Source organism: Anastrepha obliqua, chromosome 2 (genome assembly GCF_027943255.1).
Source record: "Anastrepha obliqua isolate idAnaObli1 chromosome 2, idAnaObli1_1.0, whole genome shotgun sequence".
NCBI classification, from domain to species: Eukaryota; Metazoa; Arthropoda; class Insecta; order Diptera; family Tephritidae; genus Anastrepha; species Anastrepha obliqua.
The window spans coordinates 77740287-77762706 of NC_072893.1; the positions used below are offsets into that span (position 1 = coordinate 77740287).

The 22420-nt window shown below is 37.5% G+C and overlaps 2 protein-coding genes and 1 long non-coding RNA gene across 5 annotated transcripts; 2 read left to right on the forward strand and 1 right to left on the reverse strand.

Annotated features, from left to right (window-relative positions):
• Positions 1 to 618: 618 nt before the first annotated feature.
• On the reverse strand, positions 619 to 6008 carry LOC129238220 (pickpocket protein 28-like). Its single transcript, XM_054873261.1, has 9 exons — positions 5848 to 6008; positions 5584 to 5784; positions 5389 to 5506; positions 5176 to 5324; positions 4973 to 5088; positions 4811 to 4899; positions 1666 to 2251; positions 1403 to 1575; positions 619 to 1337 (listed from the first exon to the last, which is right to left on the reverse strand). Exons 1-9 carry the CDS (start codon positions 6006 to 6008, stop codon positions 1164 to 1166), a joined length of 1767 nt encoding a protein of 588 aa, XP_054729236.1. The 3' UTR covers positions 619 to 1163.
• A 1240-nt stretch (positions 6009 to 7248) lies between these two features.
• LOC129239380 (uncharacterized) lies at positions 7249 to 7983 on the forward strand. Its single transcript, XR_008581836.1, has 3 exons — positions 7249 to 7409; positions 7483 to 7624; positions 7706 to 7983. It is a non-coding gene; the product is annotated as an uncharacterized LOC129239380 (long non-coding RNA).
• A 1067-nt stretch (positions 7984 to 9050) lies between these two features.
• LOC129238718 (pickpocket protein 28-like) lies at positions 9051 to 14551 on the forward strand. 3 transcript variants are annotated; one of them, XR_008581803.1, is made up of 10 exons: positions 9051 to 9358; positions 9436 to 9553; positions 9618 to 9766; positions 9854 to 9969; positions 10043 to 10131; positions 13101 to 13686; positions 13777 to 13949; positions 14015 to 14204; positions 14268 to 14348; positions 14409 to 14551. XR_008581803.1 is itself a non-coding variant. In XM_054873851.1 (9 exons), the coding sequence occupies exons 1-8, from the start codon at positions 9240 to 9242 to the stop codon at positions 14186 to 14188; spliced, it is 1524 nt and encodes a 507-aa protein (XP_054729826.1). In that variant the 5' UTR covers positions 9051 to 9239; the 3' UTR covers positions 14189 to 14204; positions 14268 to 14551. The 3 variants fall into 3 exon arrangements, 2 of the variants coding, with proteins under 2 accessions (XP_054729826.1, XP_054729825.1); XM_054873851.1 differs by having other exon boundaries at positions 14268 to 14551; XM_054873850.1 differs by having other exon boundaries at positions 14015 to 14184; positions 14268 to 14551.
• Positions 14552 to 22420: the final 7869 nt, after the last annotated feature.

A 22420-nucleotide genomic window follows, 5' to 3' on the forward strand; every position in this document is an offset into this window, starting at 1 on the left:
CTATAAAATCTTCTACAATTTACATGAAGGGCTTAGTGGCTAAAATTCGGGAACACATGGAAAAAACTGCTGCTCTCATTAGTACACATTGACAAAGGGCTTGCATGGCCTAAGGCAAATCCAGAACGGGATTGGACAAACGTAATATTCACGGATGAATCTTCCTTCTGGGCGAATAGTTGCATACGTCGGTCCTAGTGTTAACCTGATAATTTGTGTGGGGCTGCTTTTCTGAAAAGGGATTTGGTCGTTTATTTGTGTTCACCGCCAATTTGAATGCAGTTTGGTTGATTAAAATTTCATCAGCTGCGATGATATTTGGAAGAACTAACCAATCTTGAGTTTTACCAGAAGAAAGCGATCCCAAGTAACGAAGCCGAAGATATAAAGAGTGAAAAAAGCAAAATGGGATCGATATATTGGATTGGCATTCACAGGTGCCTGATGCTAACCCTACTAAAAATGTTTAGGCAAGAGTTAAGCAAACACTCAAAAGAAAGCAAATATGGACGCTCAAACAACTATCAAGACAAATTCGATTAATTTGGAGTCGATTACTTCCCCAACGCGCAAAGAAATTAACACAAAGTATGACTAAAAGATGTGCAGGCATTATAATTAATGGTGATGAATGTACATTTTATTGAATATATTGCGTACTATAAATGTAATATTATAAGTCCAAGAATGCAGTTGTTAGAATCGAATTGGACAAATAGTCTCCATGTTACGGCGGTCACGCTTCCATTATGCAGCCTGTGAGTATAATATGTAGGACTTACCAGACACCATCACGCCTTACTGAGAAGTCGAACGGTCAAGGTGTTTGCATTCAAAGATGGAATATTGTATGTCAGCTATTGCCAGTTGGGGTGTATTGGTGCAGAATCCTGTTGTAAAGCCTACTATATCTCTTGCCGAATTGCTTAGTTGTCCATAGCTTCAATGCAGACAAAAAAACCTTAACAGAATTGAGCGATCAACTGTTATCGTTGCATTACTTCCTGTGGCCAATCCAGTATCCTAACATTCATTTGACCTCGTTATTTATATGTTAAGCAATTTCACATATTTTTGGAATTTTGTAAATGAAAGTTTAACTTTTTTTTGCAAAATATTATATGTAACACATCACATAAGAAATTACATTTTTTCTTTTCAGCTTACTCCGTATATGGAAATAAACCTTTTTCCTTTAACTCGGTATTTAAATCCTGATTATTTTCAATGTATAATTTATTTATTAAACCATTATACAAATTTGGACTGCTAGATTTATTGAAATATCTTAGGGGTTTACGACCTGTAGCCAACGGTATCCGGGCACGAAAACCTTGCTGAAGAAGTTAAAGACAATTTAAAAAGACTTTGTACAATATTTTACAAAGAATTTTTATATTACCTGTCTACCCAACAACAGTGCAGTTCCACTCACAACTCGTCGTACTCGTCTAATACCAGGCAGACGTTTCAATACCAAATCGAATATCGGTCGAATCAGAAAAAAATAGCAAAACTCAGCAACCGACATTACTCCGAAGCCCACCATCAGGCTCATAATGCCACCAGTTTGTGCTGTTCGAAAATAAAGACATTTATATAATCAATAAATACTCATCACATACTCGTATTTATAGAGTTTGTAGTATACGCTCAGAAACTCACAGAGATAGTCCGTAAAGCTGGTATATGGCGATCTAACCATAGCCTTAAAGAAATCATCTTTGAAATATACTTGTACCAAGGCGAGATTGTCATGTATCTGTTGCAGTGTGAAATTCGTAAAGAACCCATTTTTATACACATCGCTATTATTCACCAGCGGTGCTCGATAAACTGTTGGGAAATATGTCAAATGGAAGCAGCCCGGTAGGCATTCACGTTTACAAGCCAAATGTTCGGTATTGTTGGTCTCTGCTTCGACCATAATTTCACAGTTGAAGTCCTTCACATGACACACACTCGCATTCGGATAGATGAGCGGCATGTTATATGGAATGCATTGACAGCGGCGTAGAAAGTACTTGGCATCACATTCCCTCTCACAATTCCGTCGAGTGTAATAGCGAAAATAATGCAATTTTAGTTCGTTGTTAAACAGGCACTGTCGGCGTTTAGGCGAAATACTGCGTGTCGAAGGTAAAGCCTTCGCACTGTCAACGTTAAAGCGAAGACGATATTGGTGACCCAGTTGGATAGCCAAGCCGGTTTCTTTAACATGAGGCGCATCAATGGGATTGTGCGTGACTATCTGATGGTGAAACGAGCTTTTATTAATGAGCTTGAACAAATCAGAAGATTAAGAAAATATAAAAAAACTATATAAACTGAAAATCTTGAGAGTAGCGCAAAGTGGTTACACTTTCATATTGGAAAAGCAAACCATTTCCTCAGATCGTTTACAATAAAGTTGTTTCATTTCTATGTGCAGCGAAATCGTGTAACTTGTCTTGGCGGATTGGCACCAGTAAGCGAATAATAAACAACGGATTTGATAGACGTCTGCCATCATCGACACGTCTTTACTAACCAAACTTATCCTTAGACATCCAAGCTACTTACAAGCAACTCTGTTGCGATTATTTTTTTACCGCAGATTCTTAGACGGAATAACAAATCAGATAGCTTTTCATCGGAAGTGTACTGTAATAAACCCAAAAATTCCAGGAAAGGGTACATCCGTATCGCTTTTGCCTGGAAGAGGTTATGCCCGTCACTCACCTTCTCCTTTTCTCATCTTTTGAGAATTTCTTCCTAAACAAAGAGGATACGAGGTAGAAACACGCCAGTAATTGTAATACAACCTAATTCATTCCCATAGTGGAACATGAAAAAATATCAAAAATATCTCATATTACATAGAAGATAACTCATTAGAAGGCACTCAGTAAGATTAGGCGTCCGGCACACGAAATTATTTTGAAGTTGCCAAGACGGAGAAGCAACAGAATTCATCATTTACAAACGTTGTATTTGCCTTGCACAAGATTTGCTCCGTGCCGTGCAGACCCTCAACCATTTCTATCACTTAAAACCGCATTGTGCAAATCTCGATTTTTTGAAGCTCTAATATTAAAGACCTGTTAGACTAAGAAATTATAATGCCTTCATTAGGTCGTCGGCTTTTCCAGCTCGACGATTTGTTTGTTAGACCAGCTTCATAATCATTTTTTTCTGCAAATTCAGAGCAAATTTGAGTTTATTATTTGTTGAGAGCATGCTGAGCTGGTTAATTCTCGTCAGGGCTGTTGAGACTGTTATTCATCTCGAGTGACAGTAATTTAGCGATATCATTCCCTTTATTTTCTGTATATATAGTTTTGCAACTAATGGAAATATATTTTGGTCGTAGTATCATTTTAAAAGAGATAGAAAAAGTACACACCACGCAGGCATAAGCGACTCAACGTCCAACTGCTGCGCGATCCCGCGACCAAAAAAGAAAAAACTAGTGCCTTTCTCGAGAAACTGCTCACCAACAACAACAACACCTACAAACGCCACGCTCAGGCAGATCGCTCAAGAAAAACCTGGCACAATAAATACCACAAACAGCAAACCATGGATCTCTGACACCACTTGGAGCATCAATAAGCGCAGAAATGAACTTAAAAGGCAACTTATCAGCGAAAGGTGGTCGACCAGAAATGATAGGAGAAAGTTCGTTGAAGACCTTGCTAGCGATGCTGAAGCGGCAGCAGGAGTAAACAACACGAGACAGCTGTACCGCATAGTGCGGTGCAAAAACAACAGCACAGAACCGTGTTCGATGGAAGATTCTTGTCGAGGCTCTATGCTCCCGAGAGGAGTGAACAAGGAAAAAAACTACATCATTTCAAAAATACTCTTAAAGGTTCTCCAAAACCTACCGCACAGTAACCTTATTAAAAAAACTGTTTGGTGTTATATGTACATCTTGCGCTACTGGCAACAGAGCCATAAAGAAGCAATTGAGAGGTATCGGAAGAGTTTTATTTTTTGTTTTACATGCGATAGCACTCTTACATATTGACCTGTTTTGATAATTTTTTTTTTAGAATTTTAAATATTTTTTTTTAAAGCTGTCATTCCTCATTGTCTAACAAAAACCATATGAATCCGTGCGACAAATTTTATACAAAAATAAGAAACATTCCACAAACTTTCTCTTCCAACTCCACGGTTTTTAATTATAATTTGTGGAAAGATTTTTGCTACACAGTTTATAGCTTACTAAGTTTTAATATTACAAAATGCAAGGTCAAAATGTCTCTAATTCTCACTAATTAAAAAAAAAAACAAAATCGCTGAGGTGCAGCGCATTTCCTTCCATTCAAAAAAGAAACAAAAATCGTGCAATTGTTATATGGGAAAAATGCGCTACACCATCAAGGAAAAAAATTATCCAAAATCAACGAGATTTTTGAGGAACCTCGAACGTAAATGAACTAAAATTACATAGGCTATAAAACTGCATACCAATAATTTTCATGGAAATTCTAAATAAAACCGTGGAATTGGACTGAATAGTTTGCAGTTCGGTAATTTTTGTATTGTATAAAGTTTGAAATTTGGAGTTATATGGCTTTTGTTAGGTACTGAACTATACTTTTATAAAAAAAAATATCTAACATTAAGAGGAAAAAAAATTCTTTAAACTGGTCGAAATGTTGACGTGCTATCGCTTTGTCGAGGATGCGGATCGTAACCAGTATCTGCTACTAGTATATTAAAAAATAAATGACCTATGCGACAATGACAAATGACCTATGGAATATAGATAATACTTTAATAAACAAAGTGTATTCTACTTTAGAGCAAACATATTTACCTTCAGGCCAGTACTAAAAGTTGAAGAGCAAGTGTATTCACTTATATTAGCATTAAGCACTAAAGTGAAGCCCAAGGAAACACCAGCGCCTTAAAAGGATATAATTTTTTTTTAATTTTGACAAATTCTAAAAATTCACTAACAGTCAATGATCTATGTTACCTATGGTTTTACGAGGATAGTAGTACAACGGCAAATTATCAGCATAACCATTTTCCACATTCCAGTCAACTGGTATGGTGCCAATGGATGATGTGAAATCACGTACAAATTGGTATCTAAAAGATCAGAAAATTTATTGGAATTAATATTACGAGTAATTACATACAATGCGTTAATAGATTTTCGCCACTTGCATAACTCACTTTCCTTTGTACAAATACGCTGGATGTAAAATATTGAAGGAGCAACAAATGCCCTCATTCGAAAGCACTTCTCTGAAGTAGTCACTACAACGAACCCGGTTTCTGCCATAGCGACAATAAACAACCATATTGTCACAAGTCTGCCCATTCTGCAGAAAAATGAAAATATTTTAAGATGTTAAATTCAAAGTGTAAAAAATGTATCTTCATTACGCGCGCAATGAAATTAGAGATGGTGTCATCCTTTGAGGCTGGCTTCAGGTCATCGAATTGACTAAAGTTAACTTTTTGATAGCACATTTTTTGAGTCATGGCATATTCGAGTGAATGGCTTTCATGTAAAATATAAAAAAAAATGGCGCTTTGCAATTATGCATGACCTCTCCGTGTACTCATACTTGTACTCACGTTGGAAAGTGTTCGGTTTTGCTGCGCAATGCCTGGTTCATATTACAGACTGTGATGGCTGGGAAAGGAGTGTTGTACACCGAGGTATAAGTAGCCTCTTGAGCGATTATGACGGGCATGCTTTCCCAATTTATATAAACATTTGTTGCAAAATTTACAGCCACACTTATAACAATACCAAAACAAATGAGAAAATAAGCTCTGTGTGAAACATAAATTCAAATTAGTGTTGACTGATTAACAATATTCGGATTTCAAATTTACCTCTCCCATAAAGACAGATGTGCGTGGCTAACATAGATTAGGCCTTGTAAGGTTGTATGTCTTAAAAATTGTGTTATGTAATCACCGATGATTTTAAGAAGCCTTTTGCATTTAGATGTTGGCTGCAACTTTTTTGCGCTTCCAATTGAGCCGCTATTCATATTTTGATATTCTTCTTTTCCGTTAGGTTGTTGTTACACAAATGTCCACTACATTTATGATGAAGTGTGAAATTCGAAAAACTTATGAAGTCTTTGCAATTTGAAGTTAATTGCTATTAACGCACTAGGGCGTGTCCGTAAGGCTTAATTACGGTAAAAGCTTTCCAAACAAGGCGAACTACAAAATAGTATAAAAATTCAAGTAGGCTCGTGCGTTGCAGAGAAAAGAAATGTTGAATTCAAATTGTGGGTAAACGGTTGTATTTCGTAGCTTCTTAATCATTAAGATAGAAGTATAGCATTTGAATGATTATTTTATGTGTAGCAGTAATCGATATCTAATTAATGATTTAGTGGAAGAGAAATCAAGAGTTCAAGAATTTGATTGCCAATTGGAATATATTAAGGCTCCAAATTCACATGCGAAGCATCCTTCTAGTATGAGTTAGTAGGGAGGGCGGAGCTAACTATTTCAACAGACACTGGGTAACGACACTTACTTACTCTGCAACTTAAAAGTACCTTATTAGTTAGGTCCATGGCTACAGGTTATCGGCACCACATCGTTTACCAATATACAAACAACGTATTCGTTATTTACTAGTAGAAGGCATATTTGCTATTTAGCCGGGCATAAACAATAGGTAGCACATTCGCACCCATTTGAAATGGAAAGACATATGATGCTTTCCATTTCAATTCAACCGGGCTATTCGGGACATGTTCTTCGATTTCGACGTAATTCAAATATGTTGCTCTCTGGTCAAGATAATGAGACACGTACTTTTTTGTTCGCCCGAAAAAAAATTTTTTTTCAAGATTTATCGGCAATTTTGTTCTTCGCCTCAAAATCGATTTTTTTTTCATTATATAAGAATTTTTTTTTGCTAAATAAAAAATTTTCAACTACTTTTTTGCAATTGTTTCTACATTAAGTCGCTCGTGTAAGTAATGATGATCATTTTAAGCCAAGAATTATTAAAATCGGTTCATTTTTGAGTAAGTTATGGGCATTTAAAAAAATATTTTTCTTTTATAATTAAAAAAAATCGATTTTGAGCCGAAAAACAAAATTGCCGATAACTCTTGAAAAAGATTTTTTTCGGGCTTACAAAAAAATACGTGTCCCATTATTTTGACCAGAGAGCAACATATTTGAGTTACATCCAAGGCGAATTTATTATAGGTGACAGCAACCACATATAAGTAAAACCCTACACGTATTTGTTGTTGCCTTTGGTCCAAGCATCAAGTCAAAATCAGCTGTTCATTTGCAGTGTGATTTGCTTGTGAAACGTACGCTGGAAATAGTCACAAAATAAAAAGTCGCCACATTTCTCACAATTCATTGAAGATTTCGTATGTAGCTTATGTGCAAGGTGGATTTATTATGTGTGAATTGTAAGTTCTTGTGGATATAAAAGAAATCATTTGAATTTGCGGTATTTTAATTATTAATACATACATATTTCAGAATTTGCCACGGGCATGCATAAGGTGAAATTGAATGTTGAGATTGAAGTTTGGACGCGGAAAAGTTTAAAATAGAGAAACATAACGCAAAAAAACTTCGAAACAATGGCAAAATTAAAGTCTCACTGCGTACAGAACGTAATGTATGTAATATTGAGCTCAATTGTATTTGTATCACATTTTTAATTTGCAATTTTTACATTTGTAATTCTATATCCTCATAGGATATTGATGGCTATCAGAAATCCACCTTGGCTGCTAATGACTATGATGACTTCATACTAAATACTGTTGAGATGCGCATACCATATTGCATACAAATATTTGCTTCATGTTTTTTGTGGAAAATCGATCGCTATGATTGACATCTAAAACTGAACACTTAAAAATTCTGGATAACAAAATTGTAACACGCTTGTGAATTCATTTTATATAATTCAACATAAGTTCATGATCATTGAAAAATTGATTAAAAATAAAGTATTTAATTTAATTAAATTTATATATAATAGTTTTATTTCATCTATTTGGATATTTTATTTGCTGTGCGCTGTGTGGTATCGTCCTCTAAATTTGTGAGCTCCTGTGATATAAAAAACAAGTTATTATTTATGCCTATTATTCAAATTATTATTATGCATACCTGCTTATACTCGATATCTGAAACTGAGTATTCGCTTCTAGCTTCCAACAGTGCATGTGGTAATTCGGCAGCTTCAATTAAGGGATTATGTCCCGAATAGCCCGGTTGAATTGAAATGGAAAGCATCATATGTCTTTCCATTTCAAATGGGTGCGAATGTGCTACCTATTGTTTATGCCCGGCTAAATAGCGAATATGCCTTCTACTAGTAAATAACGAATACGTTGTTTGTATATTGGTAAACGATGTGGTGCCGATAACCTGTAGCCATGGACCTAACTAATAAGGTACTTTTAAGTTGCAGAGTAAGTAAGTGTCGTTACCCAGTGTCTGCTGAAATAGTTAGCTCCGCCCTCCCTACTAACTCATACTAGAAGGATGCTTCGCATGTGAATTTGGAGCCTTAATATAATCCAATTGGCAATCAAATTCTTGAACTCTTGATTTCTCTTCCACTAAATCATTAATTAGATATCGATTACTGCTACACATAAAATAATCATTCAAATGCTATACTTCTATCTTAATGATTAAGAAGCTACGAAATACAACCGTTTACCCACAATTTGAATTCAACATTTCTTTTCTCTGCAACGCACGAGCCTACTTGAATTTTTATACTATTTTGTAGTTCGCCTTGTTTGGAAAGCTTTTACCGTAATTAAGCCTTACGGACACGCCCTAGTGCGTTAATAGCAATTAACTTCAAATTGCAAAGACTTCATAAGTTTTTCGAATTTCACACTTCATCATAAATGTAGTGGACATTTGTGTAACAACAACCTAACGGAAAAGAAGAATATCAAAATATGAATAGCGGCTCAATTGGAAGCGCAAAAAAGTTGCAGCCAACATCTAAATGCAAAAGGCTTCTTAAAATCATCGGTGATTACATAACACAATTTTTAAGACATACAACCTTACAAGGCCTAATCTATGTTAGCCACGCACATCTGTCTTTATGGGAGAGGTAAATTTGAAATCCGAATATTGTTAATCAGTCAACACTAATTTGAATTTATGTTTCACACAGAGCTTATTTTCTCATTTGTTTTGGTATTGTTATAAGTGTGGCTGTAAATTTTGCAACAAATGTTTATATAAAGTGGGATAGAATGCCCGTCATAATCGCTCAAGAGGCTACTTTTACCTCGGTGTACAACACTCCTTTCCCAGCCATCACAGTCTGTAATATGAACCAGGTATTGCGCAGCAAAACCGAACACTTTCCAACGTGAGTACAAGTATGAGTACACGGAGAGGTCATGCATAATTGCAAAGCGCCATTTTTTTTTATATTTTACATGAAAGCCATTCACTCGAATATGCCATGACTCAAAAAATGTGCTATCAAAAAGTTAACTTTAGTCAATTCGATGACCTGAAGCCAGCCTCAAAGGATGACACCATCTCTAATTTCATTGCGCGCGTAATGAAGATACATTTTTTACACTTTGAATTTAACATCTTAAAATATTTTCATTTCTCTGCAGAATGGGCAGACTTGTGACAATATGGTTGTTTATTGTCGCTATGGCAGAAACCGGGTTCGTTGTAGTGACTACTTCAGAGAAGTGCTTTCGAATGAGGGCATTTGTTGCGCCTTCAATATTTTACATCCAGCGTATTTGTACAAAGGAAAGTGAGTTATGCAAGTGGCGAAAATCTATTAACGCATTGTATGTAATTACTCGTAATATTAATTCCAATAAATTTTCTGATCTTTTAGATACCAATTTGTACGTGATTTCACATCATCCATTGGCACCATACCTGTTGACTGGAATTTGGAAAATGGTTATGCTGATAATTTGCCGTTGTACTACTATCCTCGTAAAACCATAGGTAACATAGATCATTGACTGTTAGTGAATTTTTATAATTTGTCAAAATTAAAAAGAAATTATATCCTTTTAAGGCGCTGGTGTTTCCTTGGGCTTCACTTTAGTGCTTAATGCTAATATAAGTGAATATATTTGCTCATCAACTTTTAGTACTGGCCTGAAGGTAAATATGTTTGCTCTAAAGTAGAATACACTTGTTTATTAAAGTATTATCTATATTCCATAGGTCATTTGTCATTGTCGCATAGGTCATTTATTTTTTTAATATACTAGTAGCAGATACTGGTTACGATCCGCATCCTCGACAAAGCGATAGCACGCCAACATTTCGACCAGTTTAAAGAATTTTTTTTCCCTCTTAATGTTAGATACGTTTTTTATAAAAGTATAGTTCAATACCTTACAAAAACTCCAAGTTTCAAACTTTATACAATACAAAAATTACCGAACTGCAAACTATTCAGTCCAATTCCACGGTTTCAATTAGTATTTCCATTAACAATTATTGGTATGCAGTTTTATAGCCTATGTAATTTTAGTACATTTACGTTCGAGGTTCCTCAAAAATCTCGTTGATTTTGGATAATTGTTTCCCTTGATAGTCTAGTGCATTTTTCCCATATAACAATTGCACGATTTTTGTTTCTTTTTTGAATGGAAGGAAATGCGCTGCACCTCAGCGATTTTTTTTTTTTAATTAGTGAGAATTAGAGACATTTTGACCTTGCACTTTGTAATATTAAAACTTAATAAGCTATAAACTGCGTACCAAAAATCTTTCTACAAATTATAATTAAAAACCGTGGAGTTGGAATATAAAGTTTGCGGAATGTTTCTTATTTTTGTATAAAATTTGTCCCACGGATTCATATGGTTTTTGTTAGACAATGAGGAATGACAGCTTTAAAAAAATATTTAAAATTCTAAAAAAAAAAATTATCAAAACAGGTCAATATGTAAGAGTGCTATCGCATGTAAAACAAAAAATAAAACTCTTCTGATACCTCTCAATTGCTTCATTATGGCTCTGTTGCCAGTAGCGCAAGATGTGCATATAACACCAAACAGTTTTTTTAATAAGGTTACTGTGCGGTAGGTTTTGGAGAACCTTTAAGAGTATTTCTGAAATGATGTAGTTTTTTTCCTTGTTCACTCCTCTCGGGAGCATAGAGCCTCGACAAGAATCTTCCATCGAACACAGTTATGTGCTATTGTTTTTGCAGCGTCTCATGAGATGTCGGCATCTGCTAGTTCGCGCAGCATCGACCTTATCCAAGTGTTTTTGGTCGACCGCGACCTCTGCTCCCTTGCGGGTTCCAACCCAGTGTTATTCTCGTGATGCTATATGGTGGTTTTCTCAATGTGTGACCTATACATCGCCGCTTTCTGCATTTGATTTGCCTAAGGATGGGTTCCTCGCCGCAGTGCGTCGTTACTGACGGTATTTGGCTAGAATATTCTTCAGATGATGCGGAGGTATTTGTTCATGGAGGGTTTTTAGCCTCTGTCTGATGGTGTTAGAGGAGCGAAGTCCAGGTCCTCAAGATGTTTGGTAAAACTCCATACATACAGGGGGCAGCCTTGCCTTACGCCTGCATTGGTGGTAAATGGATCGCTGATATCGCGTTTGTGAAGCACTGCCAGTTCAGAGTTCACGTAGAGGGCTTGCTCGTCTCGTAAGGAGCGTTCGATATCTTTGAGTCTGCTTTGTATGATTACGGCTACAAGTTTGTAGATGGTGTTAAGTAGGTTTATTCCTCGCCAGTTGTCGCAGTCACGCAAGTCGCTTTTCTTGGGTACCTTCACTATGATACCTTTTGTCCAGGATGGAGGCAGCTTTTCATTGCTCCAGACGGCGGTGATGACGAATTTCCGCTGATATTTGCGGCTTGGCTGTCATTAGTTCAAGCTGTATGCCATCTTCGCCCACCGCTTTGTTGAGCTTCATCTTCCTAATTGCCTAATTGCGTACTTTTTCTATCTCTTTTGAAATGATACTACGACCAAAATATATTTCCATTAGTTCCAAAACTATATATACAGAAAATAAAGGGAATGATATCGCTAATTTACTGTCACTCGAGATGAATAACAGCCTCAACAGCCCTGACGAGAATTAACCAGCTCAGCATGCTCCCAACAAATAATAAACTCAAATTTGCTCTGAATTTGCAGAAAAAAATGATTATGAAGCTGGTCTAACAAACAAATCATCGAGCTGGAAAAGCCGATGACCTAATGAAGGCATTATAATTTCTTACTTTAACAGGTCTTTAATATTAGAGCTTCAAAAAATCGAGATTTGCACAATGTGGTTTTAAGTGATAGAAGTGGTTGAGGGTCTGCACGGCACGGAGCAAATTTTGGAACCAAAGTAGTTTGCCTTTTCTTCATTGTGCAAGGCAAATACAAAGTTTGTAAATGATGAATTCTGTTGCTTCTCCGTCTTGGCAACTTCAAAATAATTTCGTGTGCCGGACGCCTAATCTTACTGAGTGCCTTCTAATGAGTTATCTTCTATGTAATATGAGATATTCTTGAGATTTCTTCATGTTCCACTATGGGAATGAATTAGGTTGTATTACAATTACTGGCGTGTTTCTACCTCGTATCCTCTTTGTTTAGGAAGAAATTCTCAAAAGATGAGAAAAGGAGAAGGTGAGTGACGTGCATAACCTCTTCCAGGTTGGCAAAAGCGATACGGATGTACCCTTTCCTGGAATTTTTGGGTTTATTACAGTACACTTCCGATGAAAAGCTATCTGATTTGTTATTCCGTCTAAGAATCTGCGGTAAAAAAATAATCGCAACAGAGTTGCTTGTAAGTAGCTTGGATGTCTAAGGATAAGTTTGGTTAGTAAAGACGTGTCGATGATGGCAGACGTCTATCAAATCCGTTGTTTATTATTCGCTTACTGATGCCAACCTGCCAAGACAAGTTACACGACTTCGCTGCACGTACAAATGAGACAACTTTATTATAAACGATTCGAAGAAATGGTTTGCTTTTCCAATATGAAAGTGTAAACACTTTGCGCTACTCTGAGGATTTTTAGTTTATGTAGTTTTTATGTATTTTCTTAATCTTCTGATTTCTCTAAGCTCATTAACAAAAGCTTGTCTCACCATCAGATAGTCACGCACAATCCCATTGATGCGCCTCATGTTAAAGAAACCGGCTTGGCTATCCAACTGGGCCACCAATATCGTCTTCGCTTTAACGTTGACAGTTCAAAGGCTTTACCTTCGACACGCAGTATTTCGGCTAAACGCCGACAGTGCCTGTTTAACAACGAACTAAAATTGCATTATTTTCGCTATTACACTCGACGGAATTGTGAGAGGGAATGTGATGCCAAGTACTTTCTACGCCGCTGTCAATGCATTCCATATAACATGCCGCTCATCTATCCGAATGCGAGTGTGTGTCATGTGAAGGACTTCAACTGTGAAATTATGGCCGAAGCAGAAACCAACAATACTGAACATTTGGCTTGTAAACGTGAATGCCTACCGGGCTGCTTCGATTTGACATATTTCCCAACAGTTTATCGAGCACCGCTGGTGAATAATAGCGATGTGTATAAAAATGGGTTCTTTACGAATTTCACACTGCAACAGATACATGACAATCTCGCCTTGGTACAAGTATATTTCAAAGATGATTTCTTTAAGGCTATTGTTAGATCGCCATATACCAGCTTTACGGACTATCTCTGTGAGTTTCTGAGCGTATACCACAAACTCTATAAATACGAGTATGTGATGAGTATTTATTGATTATATAAATGTCTTTATTTTCGAACAGCACAAACTGGTGGCATTATGAGCCTGATGGTGGGCTTCGGAGTAATGTCGGTTGCTGAGTTTTGCTATTTTTTTCTGATTCGACCGATATTCGATTTGGTATTGAAACGTCTGCCTGGTACTAGACGAGTACGACGAGTTGTGAGTGGAACTGCACTGTTGTTGGGTAGACAGGTAATATAAAAATGCTTTGTAAAATATTATACAAAGTCTTTTTAAATTGTCTTTAACTTCTTCAGCAAGGTTTTCGTGCCCGGATACCGTTGGCTTCAGGTCGTAAACCCCTAAGATATTTCAATAAATCTAGCAGTCCAAATTTGTATAATGGTTTAATAAATAAATTATACATTGAAAATAATCAGGATTTAAATACCGAGTTAAAGGAAAAAGGTTTATTTCCATATACGGAGTAAGCTGAAAAGAAAAAATGTAATTTCTTATGTGATGTGTTACATATAATATTTTGCAAAAAAAATAAACTTTCATTTACAGAATTCCAAAAATATGTGGAATTGCTTAACATATAAATACCGAGGTCAAATGAATGTTAGGATACTGGATTGGCCACAGGAAGTAATGCAACGATAACAGTTGATCGCCCAATTCTGTTAATGTTTTTTGTCTTCATTGAAGCTACGGACACCTTAAGAGATATTGGAGGCTTTGCAACAGGATTCTGCACCAATACACCCCAACTGGCAATAGCTGACATACAATATTCCATCTTTGAATGCAAACACCTTGACCGTTCGACTTCTCAGTAAGGCGTGATGGTGTCTGGTCCTACATATTATACTTACAGGCTGCCTAATGGAAGCGTGACCGCCGTAACATGGAGACTATTTGTCCAATTCGGTTCTAACAACTGCATTCTTGGACTTATAATATTACATTTATAGTACGCAATATATTCAATAAAATGTACATTCATCACCATTAACTATAATGCCCGCACATCTTTTAGTCATACTTTGTGTTAATTTCTTTGCGCGTTGGGGAAGTAATCGGCTCCAAATTAATCGAATTTGTCTTGATAGTTGTTTGAGCGTCCATATTTGCTTTCTTTTGAGTGTTTGCTTAACTCTTGCCTAAACATTTTTAGTAGGGTTAGCATCAGGCACCTGTGGATGCCAATCCAATATATCGATCCCATTTTGCTTTTTTCACTCTTTACATCTTCGGCTTCGTTATTTGGGATCGTTTTCTTCTGGTAAAACTCAAGATTGGTTAGTTCTTCCAAATATCATCGCAGCTGATGAAATTTTAATCAACCAAACTGCATTCAAATTGGTGGTGAACACAAATAAACGACCAAATCCCTTTTCAGAAAAGCAGCCCCACACAAATTATCAGGTTAACACTAGAACCGACGTATGCAACTATTCGCCCAGAAGGAAGATTCATCCGTGAATATTACGTTTGTCCAATCCCGTTCTGGATTTGCCTTAGGCCATGCAAGCCCTTTGTCAATGTGTACTAATGAGAGCAGCAGTTTTTTCCATGTGTTCCCGAATTTTAGCCACTAAGCCCTTCATGTGAATTGTAGAAGATTTTATAGATTGAAAAAAGTGTGACTTGTTTGTCGACCAATTCTATATTCTTACATTTTGCCGATGCCGCTGCAAATAAAAAAGAAAATGAAATTATGAAAAATATGAAAAGCTAAATTTTTCAAATGACTCCCCTACGTTGCAGTGGAATCAAGATTTCACTAGCCAATATAAATATTACCTACATGGGAAAAGAACATTTCTGAAATTCATCCGAGAAGGACCGAGGGCCACGTTGAAGCTCGTTGTGCTAAGTGTGGTGCCTTAACGTCAAAAGTCGAATATAATCTACGTCGAAAATCGTAATAAATCAACGCATGAAAATGTTCACGAATTAATACGATCTTTGAGGTGAGATGAATTTATCAACTCCCTGAAAAAATTTCAAATATTGGGTATGGGAATAAGTTTCCGTCCTTCTTAGCCAAAGGTACGAATTATTGAAACAATTAAATAATACATGATATTATGTGAAGTATGTGCCATTGGAAGCTACAGCTTTACTCCCCTTTTCGGGCAGCATACGGATTCCTCTGGTGAAAAATTCGAGTTCTTTTGACTTGATCCATTCATTGAACCAGTTTGCGATGCTCTCGTAAGAAGTGAACCGCCCCCCAATAAGGGCTGAATTGATCGGAATAGATGGTAATTCGAAGGTTCCTGGGGAATACGGCGGGTGGGGCAAGATTTCCCAATTCAGCCTCTATAAATATTTCTAGACCGAATTAGCAACGGTGGCCTAAGTTGTCACGCAGCATAATCAGTTTGTCATGTCTACCGTCCCATTCTGGCCGCTTTTCTATGAGAGCTCGATTCAAACGCATTAGCTGCAATCGGTAACTATCGCCAGTGATGGTTTCAGATGGTTTAAGCTGTCCATAATAGATGAAGGGTCCCTTTAGATGCACAACATAACCTTTTAAGCATGAAAACTTGTTTTCGCTGTCGATGGACCTAGTTCAGCTGGTAGGCTCAAACTTTTTCGATGCTTAAATTATGTATCATAATAGATACATTTTTCATCGCCAGTGGCGATGCGATGCAGAAATCCTTTGCCAAAACGTCCCTCTCCTTCAACTTATGTGGCACCCAGTTACTTGCTTTCTGGACCATTCCCATCGCGTGCAAACGTTTACCGACGGTTGATCTGTGACATCCAATTCTTTCAACATGCGTTTTCATCCAATAATTGTTGTAATTGAGTATATTCGAATTTTTTCGGTGTCCCTACGCGATCTTTATCACTCACGTCGAAGTTGCCACTTCGGAAGTGTCGAAACCGCTCTTTGCAAGTTGCATCATCTCACCTCAAAGATCGTATTAATTTGTGAAAATTTTCATGCGTTGATTTATTACGATTTTCGACGTAGATTATCGATACAGTAAAACATTGATTTACTTACTTCGAGGCACTACTAAGGCACCACACTTAGCACAACGAGCTTCAACGTGGCCATCGATCCTTCTCGGATGAATTTCGTGAATGCCGTCCAAAACAATTACTGTGCCAGAGACAATTGATGCTCGAAGATTGACATGTGACATATCGCCTATTCTTGGGCATTAGTTGGACCAGCATACATTCAATATTGGATGAGCATTTGGTCGTCAAGAGGATTTGTTCACGTTGTATTCCGCATAACTTGACAGTTGCTCAGAAATGGATTGGTAACGATTGGTGTAGAGAAATGTTGAAGAAAATCAGCCGCGGTGTTTCAAAGCACGCCTATGACATCATACTCGTCACAGGTAGCGAATCTTGGGCATGTGCATATTAGCCCGAAATAAAACAGCAATTGACTGTATGGATGCTCCAAAACGAGCCTAATCCAACAGAAATTATTCGCGGAGGAAGCATCTCAAAACAAATAAATAATGTTCGGCTGTTATTTCGATAAATATACTATTGTCGATACTGCCCCGCTAGAAAAGCTTAAAACAGTCAATTCTGACCGGTATACAACCATTGTTTTGCTAGAAGTTTTCGCAGAATTAAGTAACTCAAACCGACGAAAAGGCATCATTCTACAGCAAGACAATGCGAGTTCTTACGCAAGTGCTCACACAACAGAGTTGGGGGCACTCGCCTTATAGCAAAAAACCTTCTCTTCTATCAGAATATCGACTATAACGAAGCATAAATCGGCGATTTTATAGAATTACCTCATTTGGAATTGCTCACATATTGTTATTGAGAACCTGTGGTCGGTTATAGATTAAGAAATTCGAAAACATGAAGGTCGGAACCAATTCGATTTAGGTAATCGGTGCAAAGAGGTTCCAAACTGTATTAACAGAAGGGGATTCCTTACAAAATATTAATTTATATTACTATTTCCTTAAAATATTTATTACGTAATGTTATGGATATACAGTTTGTCAACAAAAAGTTTACATATTGAAAATAAATACAAACAACTAAAGGCTGGCCCCTGTCCGACGTTGGACAACAGAGTAGTTATGGACTTCGATCCAACGATCCTCGCCATGCCCCTTGACTCCATGCCATCCAGAGTCCTGCTTCACAAGAGATACAGTGTGGAGCCAAAGGCTCAACTGTGGTCAAACTCAGAAAATGAGTTCGGCAAACACTGTTTTCGCAATTTCACGAATGGCTCCATGTACGGCTTCGGCTCTGGGGTCTACTTGGAATCCAGCGGGACAAAACTGCACTTTGCTCTTGGAATGCATACATCTGTGTTTCAAGCGGAGATGTATGCTGTTCAAGAAGCGATGAGCTTTGTTGTGGAAAACAGATGGAGAGGCAGATCTATTTGTGTCTGCAGCGACAGCCAAGCTGCGCTCATGGCCTTAGACAGCTCCCCAACCACTTCAAGGGTGGTCGAGTCGCGTAAATGCAGGCTGAATTATGTCGGTAGACATAATAGTCTGATGCTAACATGGGTCCCGGGACACGTGGGTATCGCGGGTAGCGAGATCTCTGACTCTTTAGATAGAATGGGCTCTGAAGCCAACTTCCTTGGCCCGGAGCCCGTTTTGCCACTCCTTTCTGTAGCCATCAAAACCACGGGTTACTAACCCACAATCGAGCTTGGCAGGCTGAGAGTGGCTGCAGATGGACACAACTGATGTTACCTGTCATTTCCGACCGACTGTCGCAGTTCCTCCTGTCACTAAGCAGAGGGGACTGTAGGAGGCTGGTTGGACTGATGACGGGCCACTTTCGATGGGCAAATCACATGGAAAAGATGGGCATCTCAGACAATGCACTCTGCCCAACATGTGGAGAGGAGGAAGAGACGGCGGACCACTTTCTGTGCGAATTGTTTTCACAATTCCTCTTTTTTATTATTGCAGTAAATATTTAGGGAAGATCGGTATACCTTTTCTCCGTCAGAAAATTTATTTATTAGGTTAGGTTAGGTTGGTTAGGTTAGGTTGAAGCGGTTGTCCATTAGGATGTCCCGAAATATTTTTTTTAGTTTTTCTAAACGCAAGACCTCTTAAAATTTGTGTAATTAATTGCAGATTCCAAAAATAATTTTTAAATAAAAATGAAATTATATCTTCAGGTCTCTACCGATCTTCAAACTTTAGAATATTTTACCTTTTTTTGTAATTTTTCGCATTTTTTAATTTCGCTGAACTAAATTGAACAAGTTCCCAATCACTAAATCTTTGCTAGGTTTCAACCTGCAAATACCCTCAATTTTCAACATAATTCGAAGTGTTTCTTACCTTAACTAGGGAGTGTTTTCTTCAAAGCCACTCAGTTTCTTGTGTCGTTAAAGTGCAGTTGCGATTGTTTTATTTTTAAAAGTGGATTAAATAATGAGTTTGAGGCGTAGTGAAACTACTTGTGCTATATTGGGACCTTACGAAGAACTTGGCGATCGACAGCTACCAACCATAAAGGACGTCATTAAATATATTTTATTCGTAAAACACGATCTAAAATTGAAGTACAATGGAAAAGATCCATCAAATTCAGATACATTTGCGATTGTTTCTGAAAAAATATGCGATATTTGGACCAAAGCTTCGATTCCAATCGTAACAAAAGAACGAATTATTCAATTACAAAAACAACATTTCGAAAAATATCTCCATTTAAAAAGATACCCCAAAAACAAAAGAAGTGATAGCTATGAAAATAAACTGAAATGTTTCCCAGTGTTATCAGAAACACTCTTCGACGTTGCTGCTTGTAAATGCACTTCTTTCAAATTTTGTTCATGTTTAAAACCTAAAAAAGTTCCCATCAATGAAAGAAATTTTATGATGGATCAGAGAAATGACAGGAAAATGGCTATTGGCGGAATTGATAAGAAGGAAACGACAGCAGAGACAAATAGAAGAATCAACGAGGGCAACAAAAAAGTTCTGTTCTACTCAAGAAACCTATTCGGACTCAGCCTGTTATGAAGATGCGATGAGTGAATCTTGTCTGGAAATAAATCCGATATTAGAGGGATCATCGACCAGCATGCCCTCAGTAGAGGCGCCATCAACTTCAACGGCAAATCGTTGACAACTTCAACGTTGCCTACCGTGGCTAAGGTCTGTGACAGATACGGCTTATCGTTGCGATCTGCTGCGGCTGTAACTTCGGCGGTTTTGGCAGACGTTGGCTTGGTTTCTACCAAAAAGTTAACTCTGGTTATTGATAAAAACAAGATCCACAGAGCGGTATCTAAAGCCCGGACCGAAGCCTCAAAAGATATTGGAAGCACCGTTATAAAAAGCATTTACTTTGATGGACGTAAGGACAAGACTCTGATAAATGAGAAAATAGGGAATCGCTACCGTCGCAAAGAAGTTTTAGAAGAACACGTCTCAGTTTTGGCTGAACCTGGATCAATTTATTTAGGTCACACAACGCCGAATCGTGGGGCTGGGAAGGAAATGCAGATTTCGATCACAACTTTATTAGAAGGACAACGTTGGAAGTTAGATGACCTGATTTGCGTGGGATGTGACGGAACTGCAACTAATACCGTTTGGAAGGGTGGCGTGATTCAAAATTTAGAGCAATATTTAAAACGGCCACTCCAATGGTGTGTTTGTTTACTTCATGCTAAAATTACCGCTTCGTCATCTATTTTCTACTTTAGATGGTCCCACTTCTGGGCCTAAAGAATATTCTGGACCTATCGGAAAACAATTAGTTGGCTGTGAAACTAAAACCCCCGTGTCTTTCTGTGCGGTGGCTGGTAATTTGCCTGACTTGCCGAGAAATGTGATCGATGATCTTAGTACAGATCAAAAATACCTTTATCAGATGAGTAATGCTGTATCAACTGGTTTCTGTGCTCCTGAGCTGGCAAACCGTCAACCTGAAAAAATGGCGCACTCGAGATGGCTTACTACTGCTAATCGTATACTCAGACTTTATATAAGTACTCTTCATCCAACAGAAAATTTGAAACTGCTTGTCAATTATGTTGTTAAAGCATACGCCCCGATGTGGTTCCTTATCAAGCAACAAAGTTCTTTTAAGGATGGCGCGAAGCATACTTACCAATTGACTCAGTACTCTCGATTTCTGCCAGAAAATTTGAAATCTGTTGTGGATCCTGTTATCGAAAGAAACGCCTTTTATGCGCACCCAGAAAACCTACTTGTCAGTATGTTATTTGATGAGAGGGATCACATTCGGGAGCTGGCATTACAGAAAATAATAACAGCTAGAGAAAATGAATCTTCAACAAAACTTAGAATATTCAGGCCACCAAAACTTAACTTCTCGGCCCGAGATTACACTGAAATGATTCTATGGGACGAATGCCTAACTACAACACCCCCTGTTCTTCGTCACATTTCAGACGAGGAGCTAAAAAACATGGCAAAAGATAAGATCTTGGAAATCGATGACTTTCCTTGTCATACACAATCAGTGGAAAGGTGTGTAAAACTGGTAACAGAGGCCTCACAACGTGTAACTGCCGCAAGCTCTAGAGATGGTTTCATTAGAACCAGGCTACAATCTCGAGCAGAAATGCCAAATTTTGGGCACAAAAATCTTTTTAAATATTAAGATTCTTTTATTAATTGACCGCTTTACTTCGTTTATTTTATTTTATTGTTCTGTAGTTCACTAATTTGCATAATAAACCAGCTTATGAATTTAACTTTTGTTTTATTTTCGGCATATGGTTCATTCTTGTAAAAATGTAAGATTTAATAAACTTTAACGTTCTGTAGAGCCCTCAAGATAATATGTAATTCAAATTTTCTTATGATATTCGTAATCTGTGTAAAATTACGCAAATTTTGACAACTCTTGCGTTTGGATATCTTGAAAAATAAAAAATTTCATACATTGACGGGACACCCTATTGTCCATTGTAGGGCACACTCAGGCTCATGGCCCATTGTGATGCCGCGTGGGGAACTAGCCCCTATCCCTCCTGAAACCAATGTGTGCTATTCAAAAATTTCGCAAGATTCTTAATTTTGACATAGCCGAGGTCTTCTAATTCGTTGAAAAAATGTCCGCTCAAAATGGCAAGTCTATGTCTGGATAGAGCAGGACAGTGACACAGAAGGTGCGGGATCGTCTCTTCCTCGTCTAGACAACTTCTGCAGAAGTCATGTGTTTGCATACCCATTCTCTGGGCGTGCCTACCGATCAGGCAGTGCCCCGTAATAACTGAAATCAGTGTGTTAAGACTATGCTTATCTCTTCTTAGTAGATGTTCTGTGCGTTTAGCATTAAGAGTCGGCCACATTTGTCTGGCTATTTTGCAAGTGGCTTCATTATGCCATCTTTCATTCGCTACTCTTACAATTTCCTCACGGATACGTAGTCGACATGTTTGCAAGGGTATACCTATCATATATCATTGCCTATGTACTCATCAGTCAATTTGGTACCGATTTTCGACAGTTCATCGGCTCTGCAGTTCCCCTCAATGTCGCAATGCCCATTTTATTTGTTAATTAATGATTAATTTTTGCTTTATATGTAACAAATATTAAAATATACAGTGTTTTTAAAATGCCTGGGAAGAGATTACCATTTGAAGTGGGCGCTAGTTGAGAGTTTGAGGTGCGCTGTTATTGAGTTTAACACATTCTTCTTTTGATATTCAATAAATTTACTTTAATTATTAAACCATTGAAGTCTCGCAT